Source organism: Salmo trutta, chromosome 34 (assembly GCF_901001165.1).
Source record: "Salmo trutta chromosome 34, fSalTru1.1, whole genome shotgun sequence".
In the NCBI taxonomy this organism is placed as follows: domain Eukaryota; kingdom Metazoa; phylum Chordata; class Actinopteri; order Salmoniformes; family Salmonidae; genus Salmo; species Salmo trutta.
The window spans coordinates 33025066-33052782 of NC_042990.1; the positions used below are offsets into that span (position 1 = coordinate 33025066).

The 27717-nt window shown below is 42.6% G+C and overlaps 1 protein-coding gene across 4 annotated transcripts; it reads right to left on the minus strand.

Moving 5' to 3' along the window:
- Positions 1-253: 253 nt before the first annotated feature.
- Positions 254-27611, minus strand: LOC115174052 (heat shock factor protein 1). Of its 4 annotated transcripts, none has more exons than XM_029732684.1 (14): positions 27064-27611; positions 21954-22062; positions 20518-20654; positions 19812-19936; positions 15681-15756; positions 10442-10503; positions 10245-10353; positions 9612-9748; positions 9299-9520; positions 8093-8167; positions 7283-7388; positions 6861-6914; positions 5457-5517; positions 254-3066 (listed from the first exon to the last, which is right to left on the minus strand). In XM_029732684.1, exons 1-14 carry the CDS (start codon positions 27187-27189, stop codon positions 2876-2878), a joined length of 1590 nt encoding a protein of 529 aa, XP_029588544.1. In that variant the 5' UTR covers positions 27190-27611; the 3' UTR covers positions 254-2875. The 4 variants fall into 4 exon arrangements, with proteins under 4 accessions (XP_029588544.1, XP_029588542.1, XP_029588546.1 ...); XM_029732682.1 differs by having other exon boundaries at positions 254-3069; positions 27064-27608; XM_029732686.1 differs by lacking the exon at positions 8093-8167 and having other exon boundaries at positions 27064-27608.
- Positions 27612-27717: the final 106 nt, after the last annotated feature.

Sequence of the window (27717 nt, forward strand, 5' to 3'; positions counted from 1 at the left end):
TGTTATTTTGTAATTTCTGCAAGTACTGTACTTCCGAGTATAGAAAGTGAGAAATATTCATCTCCACTGTCAGAAATGGTACATTGCTAAATGTATGTAATTTGAAAGTAAACTCTACATTAAAAGTAACATCTATTTTTGAACATCAATCATTTGTCTCCATATTTTTCCATGTTCTGAAAGGGGAGCACTGTTTGTATGTTCTCCAATTGCAACTACAATATCACCTTAAAAGCAGCAGATGTACAATTCATTTATTTTAAAAACCATGTTTATTTGAAACATACTATATACAAAATATTCTCAAGCATCATTTGGGATTCTCAGGCTGTGACATTGTGCTACGGTAAAATTGATAAAAGTCCAAAACAACTCAAAATTCCGCACATCAATACACCAATAATTCCTCCTTCTCCGTCTCAATGGCCATTAATTAATTTTACAAAACTAGTTTGATCAAACTCAAAATGACTTCCGGGGGCAGTATAGGTAACATTTTAAAGTTCCTCACACTTGAACCAAGATTCAATGGTACATTTGTTTTCCTAGAAAAGTATTTGACTAAAAAATAAGAACGCTCGAGGGAAACGGGCTTCCAGATGAGAAACGAGGCCCATATGACTGAGTACACATTGAGGATATACATGTCATCCTGCTTTAAATTAAACTATTCTCCAAAAAGCAATACTCATAATGGGATGTGCTGGCTCTCAAATAATTAACTCGGGGTTATTATGTCTGTCTCGTCATATACAGAAAGCGTCCTAAAAGCAGTCTGTACAATTGCATAAAAGGCCAGTCTTAATTCGATCGATTTCATTTCAAGACATGAATACTTGCTGTGAACAGAAGGGTTATCCACTAAAACAGGGTTCAAACTCATTCCTGACCCCTCCCTCCCCCCGTTTTGGTTTTTGCCCTAGAACTACACTGCTGATTCCCTGCACTAGAACAGTGTTCCTCAACTCCAGTACCACCAACAGCACACGTGAGATTCTCTGGAGCAAACCTGATTCAACACAGAGGACTTGATGATTAGTTGACAAGTTGAATCAGGTGTGCTGTTGGGCTCGCGTGGTCCAACCCAGGTACTAGATGATGTACCTAATAAACTGGCCAGTGGGTGTATATACACTTTAAAGCTAGAGTCCTTTATCAAAACAATAAAGCCCCCCTGGATTCTGTATTGGTAAAAAGCTGACGTATGGGCCTAGAGAAATGTAACCTCTCAACTTCATAGAGCTGAAGATGCAAGGACTGACCATCCGTGAGATCCCAATTAAGTCCCCCCCCCAATTTCGTGGTATCCAAATGGTAGTAACAGTCTTGTCTCATCGCGGTGACTCCCGTACGGACTCGGGAGTCGAAGGCCTTGCGTCCTCTGAAACACAACCCAACCATGTTGAGGCTATATAGTGTTTGTTTACATTTACACTGAACAACAATACAAAACCCAATATGTAAAGAGTTGGACCCATGTTTCATGAGATGAAATATTCCAGAAATGTTTCATACACACAAAAAGCTTATTTTTTATCAAATTTGTTTACATCCCTGTATTTCGCCATTGCCAAGATATTCCATCCACCTGACAGGCGTTGAATATCAAGAAGCTGATTAAACAGCATGAACATTATACATGTCCAACTTGCGCTGGTGACAAAATGCCACTTTAAAATGGGCAGTTCTGTCACAACACAATGCCACAGATGGATCACGTTTTAAGGGAGTCTGCAATTGGCATGCTGAGTGCAGGAATTTCCACCAGAGCTTTTGCCAGAGAATTGAATGTTAATTTCTGTACCATAAGCCGCCTAAGTAATTTTAGAGAATTTGGCAGTACGTCCAACCGGCCTCACAAAAGCAGCCCACGTGTAACCAGGCCAGCCCAGGACCTCCACGTCTGGCTTCTTGTCTGAGACCAGTCCCCCAGACTGAGGAGTATTTCTGTCTGTAATAAAGCACTTTTTTGGGGGGAAAAAAACTTATTCTGGTAGGCCTCTACACCCTCCAGGGCCCAATCATGGCTACACCCCTGCCCAGTCATGTGAAATCCTTAGATTAAGGCCTAATTTATTTATTTCAATTGAGTGACTTCCTGATATGAACTGTAACCAATAAAATCTTTGAAATTGTTGCATTTATATTTTGGTTCAGTAAACATTGTTTACAAACAAAACAAGAGTTTAATTTTGGGTTCTGACGGGGAACGACAGTTGAACTAAGCTCATGAGGCATTGCTAAGTTACATTCTTCTAGAATGCTTAGACGTAGCAACTAAAGGATTCTAACATTAAAACTTGAATAACTATAAGGTGCTGAAATACCAACAGCATTCCATTATGCAATGAAAACACTTTCTGCATCTAATGTGAATAAATCCAGATAATGGTGCAGTACAAAGGTTTAAAACACTTAAAATTATAAAAGAGGTACTACCCTTATATCAATAGGTAAAATAAAATAAAAAGAAGAAAAGATTCTATGCCCTGTGTTACAATTATTCTGAACACTTCCACTTTTAATAGTTAAAGGAGCTTGGTGATCAATGCTTAAAACTTGACCTGGTAATGATTAATCTTGTAGGGAGTTTAATTTAAGGCCCGCCAATAAGACCACAGATAATACAACCCAGGAAGTCATTTCCAAGAGCTGAACAAACCATGGCAGTAATTTAAGTCGAACTTCTGTTTTGATTAATCTAAAGCAAAATTCTTTCACTAGGAAGTTTAAGCCTTGAAATGAGTGAAGCTCAATAGCTCAGAGAATAGTGAACAACCATAATTTGGATTCAACCAGGTTGATTTGTCATCATCTGCACATGAACATAAAATAAAATGAAACATACTAGTACATCCCTTTATAAAACATTTCTTTAGGATAATTTGGGCGTGTCTGGTGCTGCTGTGTCAGAGGTGAGGAGTGAGACGATAGGTTCCTCTTCAGGGTCCTGGCTGAAACACAAGTCCCCTTCCAGCAGAGTGGGGAGGTCCGCCCCCCCGTTCTCACTGGTCAATGGGTCAGTCAGTAACATTGGCTGGGTGGTGTACTGGACAAGCTGCTTCCCTGCTTTAAATCAACATATGAAAACACATGAGATTATCATCCTTTTTTTGCATAGGGAAAGAAGCATAATTACATCTAAAGGCTGAGCATTGTATTATATAAATCAAGGAAAATTGGAAGCAAAGTGTAGTTTTTTTTAATTGATTGACTACCGGAGTGATCTTAATCCCTTGACAGTGATACGCTTGCTGGAGTTAGTGTTGATAACTGGAGTTGATTGAGACGAGTACGTTTAACTCCATAAGAGTAGCCAGAGACAGGGAGAGATATCCACGGGGTGAGTATCCACAGCCCCTTTACACTTCTTTGGAGAATACAGCAAGAAGTTTAAGCCGCACATTTTCCAGAGTTGATTCAACCGTGTGAATTTTCACAGTATGTGCGGAGTATGTTGCTTTTTGGGCGACGTGACCAAATTCACATTGACTGATGTATAACTCACATTTCTCTCTCATTTAAAGCAAGTCGGAGAAGTGGTAGCTCCATTCTACGTGCCCCATTTGCCTGCTTCCCATTCTTAAGTTTCGTTTTTCACAGCTGAAGGGTTTTTCCTTGGCTTCAAACAGCCGATAATACAATATTTTTGGTTATCGGAAATATATTTCACAGTGGTTTAAAATGGTACAATGATTCTCTGCACTGCTTGTTCAGTCACAAACTTAAATTAGTCGATCAGTTGAGAATATTTAGCAACCAGGAAATGTTGGAGCAAATTCCCAGCATGCTCTGTTGCAGGTAGATTTTTTAAAATTGTTTGTTTTTGTACATTGATCGTTATTGACCTTATGGTATACAAAGAAATACATTTTTCTAAACTAACCCAATTTGTAAGTGGTTGAATTTATTGCAGCCGTTAGTATACCTGTTCTAGGTAGTCATTTAAATGGATGTAAAGTTACGATTGTTGGATGTCCTTCTGGCTGGATTCCATAAGGAATTAGATGTCATGGTAATTGGTGTTAACCTGATCATTCATTCATTCATTCAGCAGTGGGAAATATGCTAATTATGCTTTACTCCTACAGTGTTAAAAGGTAGTAACCTATTGTACTCCAATTGAGTTGATAGTTCAAAACACAGAAAAATCGAAAATGACATGCGAGTTTATTAAAAACACAAAACTGTGAAACCAGAGTAGTTTTGACTCTAAAATGGGGGTGGGATCAAATGGTGTTGAATTTGACTCCATGGTGATGGCATCAGCAGTAGAAGTGGCAGCAGCAGCAGAAGTGGCAGCGGCGGCAGTAGAAGTGGCAGCGGCGGTACTAGCAGCGGCAGTACTAGCAGCGGCGGTACTAGCAGCGGCAGTGGCAGCGGCAGTACTAGCAGCGGCGGCACTAGCAGCGGCGGCACTAGCAGCGGCGGCACTAGCAGCGGCGGCACTAGCAGCACTAGCAGTAGAAGTGGCAGCACTAGCAGTAGAAGTGGCAGCACTAGCAGTAGAAGTGGCAGCACTAGCAGTAGAAGTGGCAGCACTAGCAGTAGAAGTGGCAGCGGCAGTAGAAGTGGCAGCGGCGGTACTAGCAGTAGCAGTAGAAGTGGCAGTACTAGCAGTAGAAGTGGCAGCGGCGGTACTGGCAGCAGCAATAGAAGTGGCAGCGGCGGTACTGGCAGCAGCAATAGAGGTGGCAGCGGCGGCACTGGCGGCACTGGCAGCAGAAGTGGCAGCGGCGGTACTGGCAGTAGCAATAGAAGTGGCAGCGGCGGTACTAGCAGCGGCGGCGGTACTAGCAGCGGCAATAGAAGTGGCAGCGGCAATAGAAGTGGCAGCGGCAATAGAAGTGGCAGCGGCGGTACTGGCAGTAGCAATAGAAGTGGCAGCGGCGGTACTGGCAGCAGCAATAGAGGTGGCAGCGGCGGCACTGGCAGCGGCGGCACTGGCAGCAGAAGTGGCAGCGGCGGTACTGGCAGTAGCAATAGAAGTGGCAGCGGCGGTACTAGCAGCGGCGGCGGTACTAGCAGCGGCAATAGAAGTGGCAGCGGCAATAGAAGTGGCAGCGGCAATAGAAGTGGCAGCGGCGGTACTGGCAGTAGCAATAGAAGCGGCAGTACTGGCAGCAGCAATAGAGGTGGCAGCGGCGGCACTGGCAGCGGCGGCACTGGCAGCAGTGGCAGTAGCAATAGAAGTGGCAGCGGCGGTACTAGCAGCGGCAATAGAAGTGGCAGCGGCAATAGAAGTGGCAGCGGCAATAGAAGTGGCAGCGGCAATAGAAGTGGCAGCGGCGGCGGTACAAGCAGTAGCAATAGAAGTGGCAGCGGCGATACTGGCAGTAGCAATAGAAGTGGCAGCGGCGGTACTGGCAGTAGCAGCACACTGTCACTCCATTCAAACGTCACATAAAAATTAAATGGATGTTCAGCATGATATACAGTATATTAGAAGTTCTTACCGGTGTAGTTGTCACTTCCCTCAGCCCCTTCAGGTGGATCCGATGAAAGCAAGTCCTGGATCTAGAACAACGGGGGCCACAGTGAGACTAACTTATTTCATGAACAAAACAAAAGCAGAAAACAGCTAAAGACACAATAATTTTGTCCTGCCAAGGCAGAGGGTCGATATCCATACCTCTTCCACCCCCTCAGGTCAATCACAACCAAACCTCCCACCACCTGGACAGGTTTTTCCACTGTACCGTGGCCCTTACCAACCAGGCCACAGTGATCTTCTTATTCATGGACTACAGTTTGCTATTCATCCACTGACTACGCATCCTGAGTGGCGCAGCGGTCTAAGGCACTGCATCTCAGTGCTAGAGGTGTCACTACAGACCCTGGTTTGATCCCGAGCTGTATCACAACCGGCTGTGATTGGGAGTCCCATAGGGCAGCGCACAATTGGCCCAGGGTTTCCCGGTGTAACCCGTCATTGTAAATAAGAATTTGTTCTCAACTGACTTGTCTAGTTAAATAAAGGTCAATACAAAAATTCAAGGAACTGCACATTGCTCTTTGCGCTCAGAATTGACCCAATCCAGATTTATGTACGTACATAATGAACACAAAGCTATCCTGCCCTTTGCCCTGGACTGAACCTTATTTAACATGCTGTAAAGTGCTTTATTTACACAGAGTCAAAATATTAAGAACTTTGCTAATATTGAGTTGCACCCCCAGGCATGGACTCCACAAGGCGTCTAAAGCGTTCCACAGGGATGCTGGCTCATGTTGACCCCGATGCTTCTCACAGTTGTGTCAAGATGGCTGGAAGTCTTTTGGGTGGTGGACCATTCTTGATACACAGAGGACACTGTTGAGCGTGAAAAAAAACAGCAGCGCTGCAATTCTTAACACAAATCAGTACGCCTGGCACCTACTACCATACCCTGTTCAAAGGCACGTAATTTGTCTTGACCATTCACCCTCTGAATGGCACACATACACAATCCATGTCTCAGTTGTCTCAAGGCTTAAAAATCCATCTTCAACCTGTCTTCTCCCCTTCATCTACACTGATTTGAAGTGGATTTAACAAGGGATAATAGCTTTAACCTGTCTCCTCCCCTTCGTCGACACTGATTGAAGTGACATCAATAAGGAATCATAGCTTTCACCTGGTCATGGAAAGAGCAGGTGTTCATAATGTTTTGTACACTGTGTATACATCTGTACACGCAACTCAATGCAGCTTATAGTGTCGTCTGTAGATTTTAGCTTGGTGTTCATTGTGTACATACTGTGGATTGTGTAAATTCTGTCTGTATATCGTCTGTGTATATTCTGTTCATTGTCGCAGCACCATTTCACAGTCAAATGTATTTGGCGAATAAAGGTGATTTTGATTCTGTCTAACTTACACTGTCAAGGCTCTCCAGGTCGAATTCAGAGCCGGGCAGGGAAGAACTGAAGAACTGAAAGACGAATAGTGGTAGAAAACATTATTATTCCCTGGTGTTCAGATAAAGCAGATTAACAAAAACAAGACACCGGAGGAATTAGAAGAAAAGACATGAACCAAAACGAACTCTTGTTGGTTTCATCTAGTCATTGTCCTCACCTCACACCAGGTTGACCACCTAGCATCATCCTTCACAAAGACACCGTCCCTTCAAAACACACCTAGAAATGCCCAGCAGTGACAAACCTCTAATCTGACCAGTCAGTGTTCCACATAGGAAACGCCTCAGCATACTGTTGTTGGGACAGAATATAGTAGCCCGATGTCGATCTGGTCCCACAAACAGATCTGGGATCAGGCTAAGAAAAAGGCTAAACTTACTTCAAAGAAGGGTGACGACTCAAAATTGATGGACTGTGCATTCAGGATAGTCTGGAGGTTTTCCAGGCCATTGTCGATGCTGTCCAAATGGTCACTCAGTTCACTCCTACACCAAAAAGAGAAATCAACATGGTTAATATTCATCTTTCAACATCTCCCTGACTAAACACACGCATTAAAGCAAATTAGCTATTTAAAACAAATGGTAGTCAAATAAACCAACAACTCATTTAACTTGAGCTGCAGAAGCCATTGGAAAAGCAATGAGTGGGGCACACAATCACGGAGTTGTGAACCTGATGCCCAGAAAGTGGAATGGTTTGCCTATAGTTCACTGGGCCTGCCACATTAAAACCCACTCACAGAATGATTGCCATTTGACCTAAATGGGAGGGTAGCCTATGGGGTTGAGCGGTATGCAGTTAGATTAACATTTGGACAAACCATGCTAAATCAGCTGTTTTTTCAAGCCCGTGTGTGTTCAAAACATTGTTAATAATCAACAATGACACTCTCAGTTGGTGCCAAATACTGAGAAGCACTATCCACTTGTAGACCCAGAGAAAATGTTGTTACATCCAGGGATATGGTAAACTATTAGAAATGATACAAGCCTCAATAATGATTCAATATATTTGCTCAATAGATACACAAACCACTTTGTTTATTTCTCTTACTACAGACCACATAGGTTTGACCATTCGTTTTCTGGGCTTGTTGCTGGTGGCAATGTCAGGTACAGCGGCAATCAATCAAACATTCTGGGAGAGGACAACACAACAGGGTTTGTGGGCCAACTGAAATGCTAACCCTGGGATAGGTCTGAGGTGTAGAGACGAGGAGGGGCAGGGGAAGAGGCGGGAGACCTCTGACTTCTGTGTAGAACTGAAAAGATAAAAGAACAACAGCTGGAAAGAGGAGAGCAGACTACTACACACTGCACTCATAGGTTGACTAAAGCCCAGGGATAGGGATTACATTGGCTACTCGGGCTTCTCATTGGCTGAAAATTAGAATAATGGGCATTGGGGGCACAGGAACAGAATTCACAGCTGGTTTAAAAAGGAATCCTGTAATAAAAAAATACGGACAGTCTAGGATCCATGTATTTTATCAGAGTAAGATTTCAATATGACAAACACTTTCATCTCAACAGTGACACAGAAACTGTACAAGTCATTAACTAAGACAACAACCCCCCCCCCCAAAAAAAAGAGGTAAAAAAAAAGAGGTTGCTTGGGTGAGAGATGAAAACAGCATCTCTAATGTATCATAAGCCCATCTACATAAAGATAGATGAGTAGATTAAGATATACAGTACGCATTAGTTTGATTAAACATTAAGCAGTTTATTACGTACCGTTAGTAACAACAGCCAGGATCCTACAACTAAAAAGCCAGGATGAAATGCAACAAATAAACAGAACTATGTCTAAAATGCCAAATTATCCATGTTTGGTTTGAAAGAATTAGCTAAGTCTTTGAAGTGTATACTTAGCAACACTCGGGACAAGCCAGTGGGTTTGTTAATGTAGAGCTTGTTGAACGACGGTGCTTATTAAACTAGCATAAAGCGCTAACAGCTGCCCTATTTATCAGTGGAGGAGCTGCTTTGCGTCGCTAGCACATCCTCCTGATGCAATGTGACGTGATACACACAGAGACGGTGGCGCATGGGGAGAAACCCAGGGCATTAGGCTGGCTGCAGATGTCGATTGGCATGGGACAACTGAATATAAGAGGTAATGAAAGGCTAATGTGATACAAGTGGATCGTAAGCGATGGACACACCCCGCGACGACCAACGGTTAAAAGCGCCAGGTGGCCTTCCTATCACTTGCTGTTGCCACAGTGTGTTGAACAAATTTGATATACAAGAAGTGAACCATTACTTAAAAACTTTTTAGGGTAGAGAACTAGGCTCGTTGTGGTGATCTCTGTTGCTAGGTAGGAGGGGCTGAGGGACAGACTGGCAGTGGAACCTGGTCACGGTGACATAATCTGGGGATTACTCACTTGTCTAGACAGGCGAGGCTGAGACACTTCTGCTCCGTAGGGGTCGTGGGGGCGGGGGCTGCATTAGGCTCGTTGCTCTCCTGCAGGATGGAGTTGATGAAGTTGATGGGGGACAGAGGCGTGTCAACCTGGACCCCTGCCCCGCCAATCACAACCTCAGCAGGACACACCTCCAACATGTGACTGGACGGCTCCTCCTTTATGTGGACCAATGGGCTCGTGCTGAAGACAGGAAGAAAAATTGATTTTTTCTTCATTAGTGTATAGTTGGTATAGGGTCAGGAGTTGTTCCTGAATTTTAACAGTCACTAACCTTTCCTCTATCCACTCATTGGTGCCTTCCACATGGCTGGCCTGAGCCAGGTCAGTGACATCTGAGATTATGGGGCCATTGTTAAGTGACGACTCCGCCGTGAAGAGACCTGTACTGGTGAATGGTGAGCCCGAGGGCTGGGAGTAGGACACACGTTCACAAGAATACTAAATCTGCCCTGACATCCTAACAAGATCAGTTATGTAACACACGCTTAAATAACATTACACCTTAGTGGTGCTCCAGCAACCACACCTCTCGGAATGCATTACCTCTGGCTGGTTAAGAGCCTTAAAAAGAAAGGTGACTTACAGTAGCTACATTCTCATGTCTGAGATATGAGTTGGCCGTCTTTCCTGGGGAGCGGCACATTTCTGGGTAAATTACTTCACTAGCCAACATCAAAACATGCCTTACAAATCCCTCAAATTGTAAAGTACAGCTGTATCAATAGCATCATTTGGCCTAAATATATTACTGTGAATTCAAATCAGCCTCACATCCCCCCCCCAAACTCACAATACAAAGAGTGCCTTCTATCAGCTATTACTACAGTATTTCAAGAGTGCAGGCCTGTTCCATTTCTACCACCGGAAGGTGCCAATCTAGGCTTTCAGGAGAAGGTGAACTCACAGAGATAGAGGACGAGGCCTGCAGCGAGGCCTGAAGGTGTTCCAGAGAGTACTGCCTGCTGTACTTGGGCATGGAGTGGGCGGAGCTGCTGTCATTCAGCATCAGGGGACTGTAGTACCATAGAGACCAGACAAGAGTCAGACAAAAAACAGACCACTATTTGAGTGAATGAGAGGTTGCTATTCTAAATGACTTGCATCTTTCTCTTCATCCCCAGGACTCTGTTGGACTGCACCAGGGTCACTAGGAACTGGATCAGCTGGGGGAGACATTAGCACAGTAAGCAGTTGAACAGTATGATACGAAAAAAAAAAAAAAACATTTCACAATACATTTACTGAATTATCACAATAATGATAAATAGAATGTTAGGTTTATAACATGAATGTGCACTGATTAGCCTACTTGTGCATATTACTGTACCCATAGTACTATCCCCACCTTTGAATATGGTTGTTAACGCAAAATGACAACGACTAGCTTCCAGTTTACTTCACCGTATTACCACAGTACATAGTTTCATCACACTCAAGCCAGGTCCATCTTCAGTCAGACTACTGGGCAGGCGTACTAATAACAGAGTGATAGCACCGTAATAACAGAAATATAGGGATACTTAAAACATTAACTTAATCTCCTACTTTTCTTTAAAGTCAAACATTTTTACAAAATATTTAAAAATGTCCCAAGTATTATTTAAGTTCCCCAATTACAAATGTGTTGTGCGACAAAGTTTTTATTTCTATTACTCAAGCTGCCCCTTTCCATTACAACGTGCCTTTAGAAGCACAAGACCAGATGCTCCCTTTTTAGTCAGACAGCCAGCAAGCTGTTCCTTTGTGGCCAACCACAGAATCTGTTTGATTCTCTGTGTTTGAAAAAGTTTATTGATGGTGCTAATCTCAAGACGAAGTCTTTTCTCCGTGACAGACTTGGTTGGCTTGACAGCATCAACTAGGGAGTCGTTGCCAGTGAAACTACAGTTGAGAACAGAGTTGTCAAAAAGATGGCATAGTCAATTCCATCCGCAAGAACAAGGGTTTCTCCAGCAAGTGTGCTTCGGAAAACCCTTCTGATCCGTTTTGACTGTCAACAGATGTGAGAATGTTCCTCCTTCACCCATTAACACGATTACATGTCCACCTTGTGTGCCTCCATCTGTAAGGTTCCCTAGGGAAGCATCACTGAAGACAACTAGTTTCACAGTCATCTTCTCCAACATGCTGAAACTTTAAAGTCACTTGTTATGATTTCAGTTTACGAGCAACTTTGTTTGCCTCATGGATGGTTTTGTACAGTGGCGTGTTGTGTTGGCTGCCAAGTTGCAGTCAAACATTACATGAGATCTACTGTCTAGCAACCCATAGAATTTGACCTCTGACCTCAATTGATCAGCTTCAATTCCACAGAGGGGAAATCCTTTGTTCAGCTCTTTAAGTATCCATGTGGATGGGATGAAGATTCTTGACATAGCTTTCCTTTTGCATCAGTATAGTTTAGTCAACTGCAATAAACTCTATGCCAACATAAAAACTATGATGATCCTCACGGCCGACCTGGAAAACAGCTTTGAGGTGTGGAATCACAGTTGTAGCAAAGGTCTGTGAGCCACCCCAGATGAAGTCATCAACATGACAGGCAAATACTTCAGTCACATTGCAGTCTTGATCAAGCCAATAGAAGACTGCAGGATCCACTTGTGACATTTTTCCACCTGTATTCAGCAGTGTTGCCTTGACTTTGTTGTACCAGTAGAGTGATGCATCTGCCAGGCCACACACACACACACTTTTTTCGTTTCCACAGTGTTCCTCCGCGCTTAGCTTTAGGCGGAAGTTAGATGTGAATGTCCCTTGACAGCTCTGTTCCCTGCAAAACTGCAGATTGATGTCTGTGGAATGAAGTTTCCATTTATTCTGGCAGATCACTGTCAGCAGCAATCTGAGTGATTCTGAGGCACATGTCAGTGAGTCTTTTGGGAGTCCTTTAGCAGCCAGCTTTTGAAAACCTCTAGCCACTAGACATGGTTTTCGCACTATTCAAGTCAAGGATTCTTTAAGGGTACAAGCCCACCTTGTTGAGACACATTTTTGGCCAATGTCTGACTTCCACAAACACTCAATTTGTCCTCCAATTACTGAGTTAATCTAGTTTAGCTGAGTCAAATGACATGTCCTTGGTTTCAAGTACATCATTTTGAATGTCATTCTACTTTTCTTGATTTTCCATTGGTTCAATTCTGAGACGATCTACAAGTGACAGGTCAGCTGACCCTGTTGTACCAGAAAGTGTAGCTGGTTCAGAGTACTGCAAGTTGTACCAGTTCCGGTGTTTTCCTTTGGATTTCCCTGCTCGTCCAATGACTGAATACCACTTTCTCTGTCCATGTCTTTAACAGTTTGTCCAGTTTTTAGATTGGAACAACCATGTAACTGTTGAACGTTTTCCTCATTTGAACCCTCAACAGTATTACCTGTATCATGGTTGAAGGTCTCTGCTCCATTTCCTGTGTCAGTTTCCATATCATTGGATGCGACATCTGGTAGGTTTGTGTCTGTTAATGTGTCATTTTCAGGAGGAGGCAAATTCTCAGCAACAGCAATCGTGAGTGATGCACCCGGACACTGGTGCCTCCGTGCCTCACAAATATCACCACACCATCTTGGCCAATGACCCCACTCTGGGTCCTTTCCACTCGACAGTCAACTCGTTTGTAGTACACTTTGTTTCCAGTCTCATACTTCTGATCTGTGGATCGAAGCAGATGACGCAGAGCCCTGTGAATTCTCTCTGAACACACTGCTTCAGTGAATGCTTTTCACTGCATGTAGTGCTGAAAGGTGCTGTCCCACCCATGCACTCACACTGGCCCCTTCTAGTGCTGGTGGCTTGTCAACCAGTACAGAGGGAAGATTAGGGTTCTGCCAGAACACTAGTTGGTATGGACTGTAACCATGAACATTGTGCATTGAGTTTTTTGCCATCAAAGCCCAATCTAGGGCGATTTTCCAGTTACATCCATTGTCTTGCTTCACTTTCAGCATGATCTCTGTGAGTGTTTGATTGTGTCTCTCCAGAAGTCCATTGCTCCATGGACTGTATGCAGCAGTTGTCTTTACTTCCATGTTGAAGTTCTCTGCCATTTCTCTATTTCATTATTATTGAATTCTCCTCCATTGTCACTGTACAATTACTGGGGAGGGCCATGCACACATATCCAGGAATGAATGAAGTGCCTGACGATGTCACTGGGTTTCTTTGTATTCACAATGCTTCCAGCGCTGAAGCGTGTGAAGTGGTCTATTATGTGAAGGTACCACACACTTGGTCCCAACTCATGTAGATCTACAGCCACTGTTTCATTGTACTTGGAAGCCAGTGGCAAACCAACAGCTGGTCTGGGCTTAGGTTTGCTGTATTTCTGGCATGTCTCACAACTGTTAACTATCTGCCATAGAATGGAAGTACTCTCATCATTATTCCTAAAACTGCTGAGTAACTTCTGAAGTCTGTCAACTGTAGCATGTCCAAACTGTTCGTGAAGTTAACAATACTTTGTTTATTTCTGTGGCCATGTGCTCCGTGTCTGTCAGAATCTCCATGTGCTCCGTGTCCGTCAGAATCTCCATGTGCTCCGTGTCCGTCAGAATCTTATTCTTACATGGACTCCCTGTGATGTCTTTGTCTAAAATGTTTACACAATAGTGGCCTGAGGGAGTAAGTTCAAGGTTCACTGGTTATTTAAACATCACTGCCTTGTCATTTTCTATGTCTAGTACAGCCCCTGCCTTCTTGAGGGAAGCTTTGCTTAATAGTAAGGGGATATCTGCAGGGACCACCTCAGTTTCAATGTGACAGTCTGACCAATTTTTGCTGGTATCGTGACTCTTGGTAGAATGAAAAACATGAAAGCACTGTTGCATCAATCATATTTTGTACTTCATATTTAGTTTACTGACATAACTATCAAGACATTTTGCACCACACACTGTGCGTACATACAGTTTCAATAACAGCAGATCCTAAGGATTCAACTATAAAGATCTCAGTATCAGAAGCAGATTCATTTGAAAACAGTGTAATGTTACACTGCTCTCTCTGCGTTTACATTTTCCTGTTAGTTTAACTTGTTCATTTTTATGAGGACAGTCTTTAACACAATGGTAAGTGCTTTGACAAATTCCACATTTTGATCTCCTTCTATACCTGTCCAGTGGATTTGTGGCGGGCAATGGTGCCCTCGTCTGGTTGTCTTGAGAACGTTGTTGGTGCCTTTTCTCTGCTGCTCACTGTAATATGCCGTGTCACTCACTTGCATTCCATCAGTTATTGGCGCGAAAAATCATTTTTAGTGCCGACTTCAAATGACGCAAGTCAGCACAGTACAAGCAGTCAAAGACAACCGTTTCTCGCTACCATCCAGACAGGCAGAATCTAGCAATTTGAAAGCGAACACGGCATCCGGGAGAACCATGTTCTACTTGCGCATCATATTCCGCATCCTATTCCGCATCCTATTCCGCATCCTACTGAGCAAGTACAAAATCAATGATGTAGGCCATTCAAAATCAATTCTATAGTCCGTCATTGCAACCAAAATGTCAATAGTAACACTGTCAGAGTTTGAATATGCCTCTTAGGTGAGGTCTTTCTCTTCTCTAAGAAACAGAGTCCAGTGCCTTGATCAAAGTTCACATACCGTCATCCTTGTTCAAATCCCCCACCGATATTTCCAGTGCTGTATCTCTCGCTCTTCCCTCAAGCGATAATACCACTGGAAGTGCTTGCTTTCCCTCATCCAGATTAGTAACCCGTGTCCAGATTCCAAGTGAATTTTTCTAACTTTCATACGACCTCTTCTCGTCGAAGCGAGATGGCACATTGTAGTTATTAGCCATCCTCTGCTACCAATGTTAACTCAAAATGACACAACAACAAGGTTCCAGTTTAACAATGTTTACTTCACCATATTACCATAGTACATAGTTGCCATCACACTCAGGCCAGGTTCATCTAGTCAGACTACTGGGCAGGCGTACTAATAACAGAGTGATAGCACCGTAATAACAGAAATATAGGGATACTTAAACCATGAACTTAACAGTTGTTACCATCACATTTCTCTAGTACAGGCTACTTATCGTGATTTCCGATATCAATAAAATGGCCTCGATAATTGGTTGGTATAGTCTGTGTTGATAATGTTCAGTTTATGGTCCCAGTTATCAGGACATTTGTTGATTTACACAGAACAAAAATATGAAAACGCAACAAGTGTTGGTCCCATGTTTTATGAGATGAAATAAATAAATCCTTATTTCCATAGTGAACGTCATTCCAAGAGTTATCACATGAACTACTATGTTACCATAGCATAGAAGAGCCTACTTGTTCTGGGTGGTCAGAGAAGCAGCAGGTAACGCAACTATCTTTTACCTTGTTGACGACTTTCTGTTGCTGGACGTGTTTCTGTCGGAGGCTGGCCACCTCTCTCCACAGAGTTTCATTCTCACTGGAAAGACAAAGGGTATACTCGTTTACAGATAAATAAACCACACATAACAAATCTATTGAACTTTAAAATGGAATACAGGGACAGTACATTTCCCTTCCATTCCCAAACCCATGACATCCTCTTAGGGTATGTCATGGATGCTTGCTATGATGACAGCAGTCCTTGACATTGTGATGTTTCCTACATCAAAGTTGAATAGCCCAATAACCCGTTGCAAAGCATATTTGAAATAAATCAAAAAGTAAAAATCTCAGAACAGCAAGTCATCCCTATTCTAGACCCCCAGTACATGTAGCCAAGATGGGGGGGGGGCAAGGGCTTAGGCTCTAATCTTTAAGACCCCCCCCATACTGTGGAACGCCTATCAAGGCACAGCAGATCTCTTACTGCACTGGTAAAGATTTGAGGAATACTTGAGGCAGTTTATTTTGTTAAGTTAATGGCTATTGAAAGATCTTAGCGCGCTGTATTTATTCAGCTTTTTTAGTGCAGTCTAAAGATCCTGCCCCTCCACCTGGCTCTTAAAGCCTGGCTCCTCAGACTCTGGTTCAGATACTTTGTAGTTGTGCTCATGGGCCTGATTCATCCATACACATGGCTCACATTAAATGACATGCCCTGGACTCAGACAACACCTAGCCCAGTCCCACATCTATTTGTGCTGTTCTGCAATCTCCTATGGACTCAGTCCCACTGGAGTTATCAAACAGAGTAAACAGTTCTAGAACCAGGCTAGACAATACCTTGGTGAAATATGTCAGATTGAGTCTTCTGGCGCCATCATAAAATATGTAACAATAAAAATCTTTATTTGCAAAGTACATCAACATGTACCAAGAATTTGACGTGGTGAAATGATGCTGCCACAATAAACAGAACACACATTTTAGATATTTCAGAGTTTGTTTAGCATTTTAGTCTTGTCTTTAATAAGGCTACTCTCAGATTCTGCAAATGAAACTATTCTAGACCCCCCCCCCAAAGTAAATAAACAAACATAAGGCCTAGCTTCGAGGACAAAATGAAAAATACATTTGCTGATAATCAAAGCTTAGGCCTTACATCCTGGCATTGTTACAGAGTAACGCACGTTAACCTTAAGAACCTCCAGTACACTGATGTGATATTAAAACCGCGACCAAACCAGGGTTGAAGGACGTGAGTACTGGGGTGCCATCGGAGTGCTACAGGGCCTCCATACTTCCAGTGTGGAAAAGAGAGGTCCTTTATCAGTGGTCTCTGTTGCCTTGTAAACCCACTCTTCCCTGTAAAAGCCCACCATCTGTGCTGACCTCCCTGTGGGGCAGACGAACAGGGATTTATAGCATCAGGTGTGGATTCCTCACCATAGGCCCCAACCCAGAACACCACTCTGACCAATAGTGAGGGATTATTTGACATGTGAACGGGATCAGATAATTGGAAACATACCCATTACTTTTTGGAGCGTCAGATTTGTTCGAGGGTCAGAGGGGAGGTGGAATGTGGTAATAGAGAACAATCCAGTTTTTTTCCCCCCTAAGAAAGCGTGAGAGCCACCCACCTCGGGTGATGGACAGCCATCATTCTTGAGTAACATATCTTAATCAAATAGGCAAGTTGGATAAAACAGATGATTAGATAAAACAAGGTAAATAATCCCATCTATTCTAAGACATGGTGAGAGAGACGGTCATGCCGTGCCGATGGACACGATGAATGAGGTCACAAAATCTGCTGTGCGTATTGCATCATGGTACCATGCAGAAAACGTCTGGTTCATTAACCTGTTTGGGACAGGAGAGAAAGCCCTCGTGGCAATGAAGAGTCCAAGGGTGAGGTCCAGCTGGAGAATCCAAGCGTGCCTGTGTGCGCGTGTAGGAAGCATTGTAATAATGGTGTGGGTTCTGACATGCACCCTGACGGGCTACAGGCAGCTGGTGAACAGCACACCCACATCATCCCAGCTGCATGAGAAGAACCTTACGCTTTTAGAATGGCAACCAAGTGTCCTGAAAGATGAGCCACCATTATATTGTCCCAGAGTGGGGCACACTGACACAACCCACTGGGTTGTCCCACATAACTGCTACAACATGGGAACTCTCAACTTTGAAACCACATCTGATGAAGACATTATAACCAATAATTAACCAGGTTGAGTTATGTCAGTATGCACATCATTACTGCTACAAAACATGGAACTCAGTCTGATCAAGTCATCCAGAAAAAAGGTCACACAAACAAACCCTGACCCTAATTCAAACCAAACCTGGACACACACTGGATCAAAACATGGAAACAGACCAGGTCCAAATCTCCACAGCTGCAGTTCTACCACCATAAGAATGTATATCAATAGACGTACTCCATTAATCATTGTTTCAAGCTGGTGAAAAAAGTGTGAAAGCTACAATTTATGACAGCTCTGTAGATTTAAACAGCACACGGACAGTCAGGTGCCAGCATATCTCCCACATACAAAAGTATGTGGACACCCCTTCAAATTAGTGGATTCGGGTATTACAGCAGAAAATCGAGGAAATAGCCATGCAATCTCCATAGACAAACATTGGCAGTAGAATGGCCTTACTGAAGAGCTCAATGATTTTCAATGTGGCACTATCAGATGCAAGTCAGTTCATCAAATTTCTGCCCTGGTTAACTAAGTGCCGTTATTGTCAAGTGGAAACGTCTAGGAGTAACAACAGCTCAGCCGTGAAGCGGTAGGCCACACAAGCTCACAGAACGGGACCGCCGAGTGCTGAAACGCTTAGCGCAACACTCACCACCGAGTTCCAAACTGCATCTGGAAGCAACGTCAGCACAATAACTGTTCTTTGGGAGCTTCATGAAATGGGTTTCCATGGGGGAGCAGCCGCACACAAGCCTAAGATCACCATGTGCAATGCCAAGCGTCGGCTAGAGTGGTGTAAATCTCGCAGCCATTGGACTCTTGAGCAGTGGAAACGCATTCGCTTAAGTGATGAATCATGCTTCACCACCTGGCAGTCCGATGGATGAATCTGGGTTTGGCGGATGCCAGGAGAACGTTACCTACCCGAATGCATAGTAACAACTGTAAAGTTTAGGAATAATGGTCTGGGGCCGTTTTTCATGGTTCGGGCTAGGCACCTTAGTTCCAGTGAAGGGAAATGTTAATGCTACAGCATACAATGACATTATAGACAATTCTGTGCTTCCAACTTTGTGGCAACAGTTTGGGAAAGGTCCTTTCCTGTTTCAGCATGACAATGCCCCCATGCACAAAGCAAGATCCATACAGAAATGGTTTGTCGAGATCGGTATGGAATAACTTGACTGGCCTGCACAGAGCCCTGACCTCAACCCCATTGAACAATTTTGGGATGAACTGGAACGTCGACTACGAGCCAGGCCTAATCGGCCAACATCAGTGCCTGACTTTACTAATGCTCTTGTGGCTGAATGGCAAGTCCCCGCAGCAATGTTCCAACATCTAGTGAAAAGCCTTCCCAGAAGAGTGGAGGCTCTTATAGCAGCAAGCAAGGGGACCGACTCCATATTAATGCCCATGATTTTGGAATGAGATGTTGGACGAGCAGGTGTCCACATACTTTTTGCAATGTAGTGTGTATATATACACACACACACACACACACAGTACTTCAGCCTATGACAGGCCTTTCGGAATCCTGCCTCATGCAGCCTAATCATCAGCTTTAAATAAACTGGCTTACACTGCCTTAATGCAGCATGGTAGGCTACTGCAGCACTATAGGGACACACAGTATGCATACTTGCTAATTTGGCAACACTGCAGCAAGGGGGGTGGGGGGGATGGGAGAATATCTAATTGTGTGGAACTTAAAGGGTAAGCTGGTGAAGAACGTTTTTGGCTCATTCAAGGGGCAGTCAATTCTGAAAATGCTTTTGAATCTTGCATCTATGTGGAGTTGTGGACTTGTACTTTGTACTATGGTTTGCCTGACATTCTGTTTGATTTGGTTCCCTTCAATTTATTAGTTAAACTGAGTCGACCGTCTAATATGCATGAGATTGAATCAGAATATACCTCTCAACGTTTCACTTACTGCTTCATGGCGATGATTTGGGAGTCTATGGTCTCCTGCTTGCCCTTTATGTTCTGCACGTTGGTCAGGATTTTCGAGACATCGTCTGAGCTCATCTTGAGGTCTTCATGTTTAACATTGGACACCTGAAAGGGAGAGAGAACATGATGAAATGGTTAAAGCAAAGAAAACTGCTAAAGCAAAAGAAAAGTATTAAAGTGAGGAGGGAAAGAGATGAAAACGAGCCTTCAGTGTAGGCCTTGGCCCCGAACGGAACCCTGAGGGATAGACAATGGAAACACAATGAAAAGAGTATGATTTGGTTATCAGTTTTTAGCCTGAACTGATCAGTTGGCCCGAGGCAGACTATATCAAGGTGCAGATGGAAGCGGCTGTAAATCAACAGACTGAGCAGAGTAGAAAGTGGCTGTGTCAGGCAACATCAGATTACGATCTCCCTGGCCTGCCTTCTCTAATCCTCCCATCCTCAGCTGTCTGGCTCCACAGAGGCCCCTAGATCAGCTCAATCTGGCCTGGGAGGAGAGCAGAAGAGCAGACCAAGCACTTGGAGCACATGCCGTCTGACATGCTGTCTGTCTGAGGATCCTGACTATACACTTTATATCTTGGTAATACTGTCTAGGCTATGTCAAGCCCAGTATGAAGAAAGGTTTGATAGGTGATTCAAGACATATCACATGATGCCATCTCATCGTTTTGCACTTACATTGGTAACTTTCCGTTTTATATTTTCAAGCAGAGGCTCCTGTCCGCGGATGAAGTAGGGATGCTGGAATTCCATGTCATCCTTCTCAGGCTTCACCAGACCGCCCTGCTCAATGTGGACTACTTTGCGGAAGCCGTCTGTAGAGAGTTAAAACAACAACTTACAGTTGACTATGGCACTACCATTCAATTTCTAGATACGTGGCAATTACCTAGCCTGTATTTATCATTTCTAAAATGTGCCTGGTTTCTAGGTCACTGCATGCAATTATATCTTCCTCATCCAAGTCTTTTCAGTCTTAATAAATAACATGCAAGTGGATTATATAACCAATTATAAATTGGGTGGTTCGAGCCCTGAATGCTGATTGGCTGAAAGCCGTGATATCAGACCGTATACTACGGGTATGACAAAACATGTATTTTTACTTCTCTAATTACTTTGGTAACAGTTTATAATAGCAATAAGGCACAAGGGGGTGTGCTATAGGACAAATATATCATGGCTAAGTGCTGTATCCAGGCACTCCGCGTTGCGTCATGTATAAGAACAGCTCTTAGCAGTGGTATATTGGCCATATACCACACCCCCCGTGCCTTATTGCTTAAAGACACAAACAAAAAGCACAAGGCTTTCACAGTATAAGAAATACATGTTAACATCTACCTCAACTTCCGAGAAATAGCCTCTATTAAAAAAGGTCCTCGGTTGAGTGTAATTAAAGCAGGGGCCAGCAGGCCGGATACCGCCCGAGAAGGGGTCTAATCTGGCCCATGGAAGTTTGAGTAAAAACAAACTCAATATACATTAAAATTACTAAAACCAAATGGAAACTGTGGAGTAAGGATAATGGACCTGTAGTCATACAGTTTGACTGTCCAGCTTGTTAATATATCATAGGACAGTTAGGGAGCATCGAAAATTCAAAGAATTACAGATAGAGGACTCCCCCCCCCCCCAACTTTGACTGCAAGGAAACATACATTTTTGGTGCAGCCCTCAGGACCTCGTTGAAGACCGAATGCAGCCCCTGGGTCAAAATTAGTTTGACACCGCTGGTTTAAAGGCTCATTATAATATAAGCAAATAATAGATAGAATCTACCAAAACCAATCAGTGTAGATGCTGGAGGCAAATGTAAAAGTATAAGGGTGGCTTTATATTAGTAAAATCTCTCTTCAACATAAGATTTGCTACTTTTCTGTTTACACTATACTTACTTTAGCCTTGTGGGAGATGTGGCAATTACTAGGTCATGTGTCATACCGTAAATACCATAGTATATAGACAAACAAAATAAGGATAGCAATTCAAACTATACAGGAGCTTCTCATCTAAACGATGTTGCATATAATGTAGCACACATGATTAACTGCACGATTTAATTCCATGGCATTGCCATGCCTAACATGTTAAATACATGAATGACAACTCACACATATTGAGCTGGCGTACAAAGCTGGTCATGTTATTGTGTTTGAAATACTTGGGAAGAACCTCCTTGGAGAATTGGCCCTGATCAAACACATGGAAGCTGTTGCCATTCTGTAACGGAAGAGAAAGAACAGTAAAAGTTAAAGGAATACTTCAGAATTTTGGCATAAAGACCTTTATCTACTGTATCCGTTTAAATAAATAGTGCAGAACCCCAGTTTACCTTGGCTAGGCCTATAATTATAACCAGGGCTCATTTGTAAAAGAGACATTGGTCTCAACATGACTCCCTGGCAAAATAAAAATGTACTAAAGTAAGAACCAGGTTAAGCTGCTTTGGCCGGCCTACGACAAAGCTAAACTAATTCACAACTTTGGGTCTGATAAAGGCTCTACTTACACTGATTATGGAAGGTAGAGAATGGTGTAAAGTCTAAGGCAATGGACAAGTTGGATCATGACGCAAGAACTGATTATGTAGGCTAAAGAGAAAACAATGACTCCGACCGCTAATGGCAGTGCATCCTAAAAACTTTATCAAATCAGTTAAGAAATGTCCTAATTAGTAGATTTGCTTGTACATAATCTCAATATTCTGGGGTTAGTTCACACACACAAAACCTCCTACAACTTCCCCATTGTGAAGCAATTCCTGTGCAATGACGGCTGAAATAGTGGAAATGGTCCAGCACCAAAGCACAATAGAAGTGTTTTGTCTGAATGTTTGTCAGTTATTTTGCTATTTATTCACTTTCGGGGAAATGGATGCACAGAGAAGTCTGCTGCTTAGACCAGAGTCCATAAACAGAGGAGGCCCTTGGACGGACAGCGTATCAACACATACAGGATTGTCTCCTACCCAGTAGTTAGAGAAAACATAATTATGACTGTCTATGCATTCACGCTCAGGGTCAATGAGTGCAAAAGGTAGAGGCCAGATAATTCCTTATTAGTCAGCAACATCACTTGACATTTAATAAAATAAGAATAATAAATCGGCAGGTAGCCTCGCTGTTTGAGCGTTGGACCAGTAACCAACAAGGTAAAAAAATAAATAATAATCTGTTGATGTGCCCTTTTGTGCCACAAAACAACACATTTCACAGCACCTATCCAGTGTATGACACACCACATATGCTGCTTCAACGGTTTTTCGTCTATCGTGTTGCCAAGTCACTTAAAACTTCTTAGGGCTAGGGGGCAGTATTGAGAATTTTGAAAAAAATATGTGCCCATTTTTAACTGCCTCCTACACCAACTCAGAATCTAGAATATGCATATTATTGTTCAGGTTTGGATAGAAAACACTGAATTTTCTAAAACTGTTTGAATGGTGTCTGTAAGTATAACAGAACTCATATGGCAGTCAAAACCCTGAGACAAATTCTGACAGGAAGTGGATACCTGATGTGTTGAATTACTTTAAGCCTATGCCATTGAAACACACAGGGGCTTATTAATCGTTGAGCACTTTCTATGGCTTCCACTAGATGTCGCCAGTCTTTACAAAGTGTTTTGAGTCTTATACTGTGAGATCTGACCGAACAAGAGCCATGGAACGGTGGTGGCCGATTAGACTCTGGCGCGCGAGTTCATGTTGGGTACTCTCGTTCCAATACGTTTTAAAAGAGAATGCAATCGTCCGCCTTGAATATTATTCATGTTCTGGTTAAAAAAGGCACTAATGATTTATGCTATACAACGTTTGACATGTTTGAACGAACGTAAATATTTTTTCCCCCCTCGTTCATGAAGTGAAGTCCGGCGGGCATAGATCATGTGCTAACAACACGGAGCTTTTTGGACATAAATTATGAGCTTTTTCGAACAAAACTACATTCGTTATGGACCTGGGATTCCTGGAAGTGACATCTGATGAAGAGAATCAAAGGTAATGGATTATTTACATAGTATTTTCGATTTTAGATCTCTCCAACATGGCGGTTAATCTGTATCGCAAAGCGTATTTTTCTGGGCGCAGTGCTCAGATTATTGCAAAGTGTGATTTCCCAGTAATGTTATTTTTAAATCTGGCAATCCGGTTGCGTTCAAGAGATGTAAATCTATAATTCTTTGAATGACAATATAATATTTTACCAATGTTTTCGAATAGTAATTATTTAATTTGTTGTGCTGATTTGACTGGCGGTTATTGGAGGGAAACGATTTCCTGAACATCAACGCCATAGTAAAACGCTGTTTTTGGATATAAATATGAACTTGATAGAACTAAAAATGCATGTATTGTCTAACATAATGTCCTAGGAGTGTCATCTGATGGAGATTGTCAAAGGTTAGTGCATAATTTTAGCTGGTTTTCTGCTTTTGGTGACGCCTGTCTTTGAATTGACAAAACATTACACACAGCTATTGTCAATGTACTCTCCTAACATAATCTAACTTTATGCTTTCGCCGTAAAGCCTTTTTGAAATCGGACAACGTGGTTAGATTAAGGAGATGTTTATCTTTCAAAGGGTGTAAGATAGTTGTATGTTTGAGAAATTTGAATTATGACATTTAATTGTTTTCAAATTTGGCGCTCTTGATATTTCACTTGTTGTTGATAGGGTGTACCAGGGGTGGGACGCTTGTGTCCCACATAGCCCCTAGAGGTTAATCCCTACCTACAGTGCCTTCGGAAAGTATTCAGACCCCTTGACTTTCCCAAACATTTTGTTAAAGCCTTTTTCTAAAATGGATTAAATTGATTTGTTTCCTCAATCTCTACACAACAGCCCATAATGACAAAGCAAAAATAGGCTAGAAATTTTTGCAAATGTATTCTAAATAAAAAACAGAAATAGCTTATTTACATAAGTATTCAGACCCTTTGCTATGAGACTCAAAATTGAGCTCAGGTGCATCCTGTTTCCATTGATCAGCCTTGAGACTTTTCTACAACTTGGAGTCCACCTGTGGTAAATTCAATTGATTGGACATGATTTGGAAAGGCAAACACCTGTCTATATAAGGTCCCACAGTTGACAGTGCATGTCAGAGCAAAAACCAAGCCATGAGGTCAATGGAATTGTCTGTAAAGCGCAGAGACAGGATTGTGTCAAATCACAGAATTGGGGAAAGGTAATCAAAAATGTCTGCACCATTGAAGATCCCCAAGAACACAGTGGCCTCCATCATTCTTAAAAAGGCAGAAGTTTGGAACCACCAAGACACTTCCTAGACCTGGCTGCCTGGCCAAACTGAGCAATCGGGGGAAAAGGACCTTGGTCAGGGAGGTGACCAAGAACCCGACGGTCACTCTGATAAAGCTCCAGAGTTCCTCTGTGGAAATGGGAGAACCTTCCAAAAGGACAACCATCTCTGCAGCACTCCATCAATCAGGCCTTTATGGTAGAGTGGCCAGACAGATGCCACTATTCAGTAAAAGACACATGACAGCCTGCTTGGAGTTTGCCAAGTCTGATGAAACCAAGATTGAACTCTTTGGCCTGAATGCCAAGCGTCACATCTGGAAAAAACCTGGCACCATCTCTATGGTGAAGCATGGTGGTGGCAGCATCATGCTGTGGTGATGTTTTTCAGCGGCAGGGACTGGGAGACTTGTCAGGATCGAGGGAAAGAGGAACTGAGCAAAATACAAAGAGATCCTTGATGAAAACCTGCTCCAGAGTGCTCAGGACCTCAGACTGGGCCGAAGGTTCACCTTCCAACAGGACACTGACCCTAAGCACACAGCCAAGACAACACAGGTGTGGATTCGGGACAAGACTGAATGTCCTTGAGTTGCCCAGCCAGAGCACCGACTCGAACCCAATCAAAAATCTCTGGAGATACCTGAAAATAGCTGTGCAGCAACGCTACCCATCCAACCTGACAGAGCTTGAGAGGATTGGCAGGAAATGGGACAAGCTCCCCAAATATAGGTGTGCCAAGCTTGTAGCATCATACCCAAGCAGACTCCAGGCTGTAATCACTGCCAAAAGGTGCTTCAAGAAAGTACTGAGTGAAGGGTCTGAATACTTGATAATTTGATATTTCCATGTATTTTTTTAAACTGGCACATTTCTAACCTTTCTTTTGCTTTGTCATTATGGGGTGTTGTGTGTCGCCCGAGGGGAGGAGGCAATTTAAATACATTTTAGATTAAGGCTTCAACATAACAAAATGTGGGAAAAGTCAAGGGGTCTGAATACTTTCCGAATACACTGTACATACATATCTACCTCAATTACCCCTGCACATCGACTCTTACTCATTGTATTTATTCGTCTTGTTATTAATCTTTTTTCTATTCATTGTTGGGAAGAGCCCGAAAGTATTTCACTGTTAGTCTACAGCTGTGGTGTATGAAGCATGTGACAAAACGGATTTGTGAACATAAATGATAATATTAGTTTTTTGACATGATAATGACCCGGCGTTAGCTGTACAACTTAGAGTAACAACTTATTGGCTACTGACAAGTCCAACATTGCGGCGAGAAAAGGCTGTCAAATTGTTTACACAGTCACACCCCCTTTTCACACACCCCCTTTTCACATTACAGTGCTGTAGCTAACGTTAGCTAGTCTCAATTTGGTTTTTCCCATGGCTTTTTGGACACACAGACAGCTACATACTGTCTACACTCACAGTTAACCAAATTAAGTAGTTATCTGCAGACAGGTGGCTTGCTAACTAACATAGTTAGTTAATGATAATTGACACCCAGGAACAGCTGACTCGTGGACTAACAAAACCTTCCGCCACGAAGCTCCCCCGGCCTAGCTTTTTCTCGCTGATTAATTGCAGATGAATAAATGTATCACATTAACGTTTTACCAAATTAGCTAAATTGTCTAGTTAGCTTGCCGGATAGCTAACCTAGCTACATCTTTCGGACTCAGAGTTCGTTACTCGTATAATCTGGTTAGGAAGTTAGCTAACGCTAGATAACTAGTTAACGTTAGTTACATGATAAAACATAGTGAACTAACGTTAACTAGATATAAAAGTTATGCCCCGCTAACATCACATATGAAATGTGAAACCATCTTGACTGACAAACTACTGTCTATAAAGCGAACCAAGTCTATGTTAATTTACATAGATGTCCAGCAGCTAGCTAGCAGGTTAGATAACTAGTTTGCTAGCTACTAATGCTAACTCACTGGGCTCCAGCAGATCAGAGGATCGGTGTCCGGATCCTCAATCAGAGTCCAAAGTTTCGTAAGAAATGCAGGTACGTTACTGCCACTGACCACGACCCCACCAGACCCACCACCGTGGAACTCCATATCAACGAAAAATAACTTCAAAAGTTGATCAACTTCAAAAATAGCACAAGGGAAAGAACTCCAGAGAAAAACAAGCACAATGCTCTTGACAGGTCGATATTTGCTGTAACAATTATATAATTCCGTTTGGCAATGACGCAGTATTCGCCTAAATTAACATTTTTCTAAAACGAATGAATATATGACTTATAATTGCGAAACTATTACGAACGGAAATTTCCATCAACAAGACACTGCTACAAAGTGCGTAGAAAAAGGCCATTGCACAGGCGCATGGTGGTCGCCATTTTGTGACATCACCAAGGGGAAGAACAAAATAATATATCCTTAAATCACAACTAAAATGCCATGAATTAAATGCCAAAATAGTATATAGTTAACTTATAGTATTTATAAAATAATATAGCACAATATGCGATGATAAAATATAAAATACACCAAAACAACTTTTTTTTAATACTTTGACCTCAATTAACAATTTGCAACATATTTAGGCTGAATCACTTTAGGTATCAAATTATGTTATGT

What these genes read in the sequence shown, in the direction of transcription:
- LOC115174052 (XM_029732682.1), bottom strand. Translation starts at nt 27,189, where the DNA reads ATGGAGTTCCACGGTGGTGGGTCTGGTGGGGTCGTGGTCAGTGGCAGT. An exon ending in CTCTGATCTGCTGGAGCCCA is followed by an intron (nt 22,063 to 27,063) that starts GTGAGTTAGCAT and finishes CTTCCGTTACAG; the next exon opens with AATGGCAACAGCTTCCATGT. An exon ending in CAAATCATCGCCATGAAGCA is followed by an intron (nt 15,757 to 19,811) that starts GTAAGTGAAACG and finishes TTGTCTTTCCAG; the next exon opens with TGAGAATGAAACTCTGTGGA.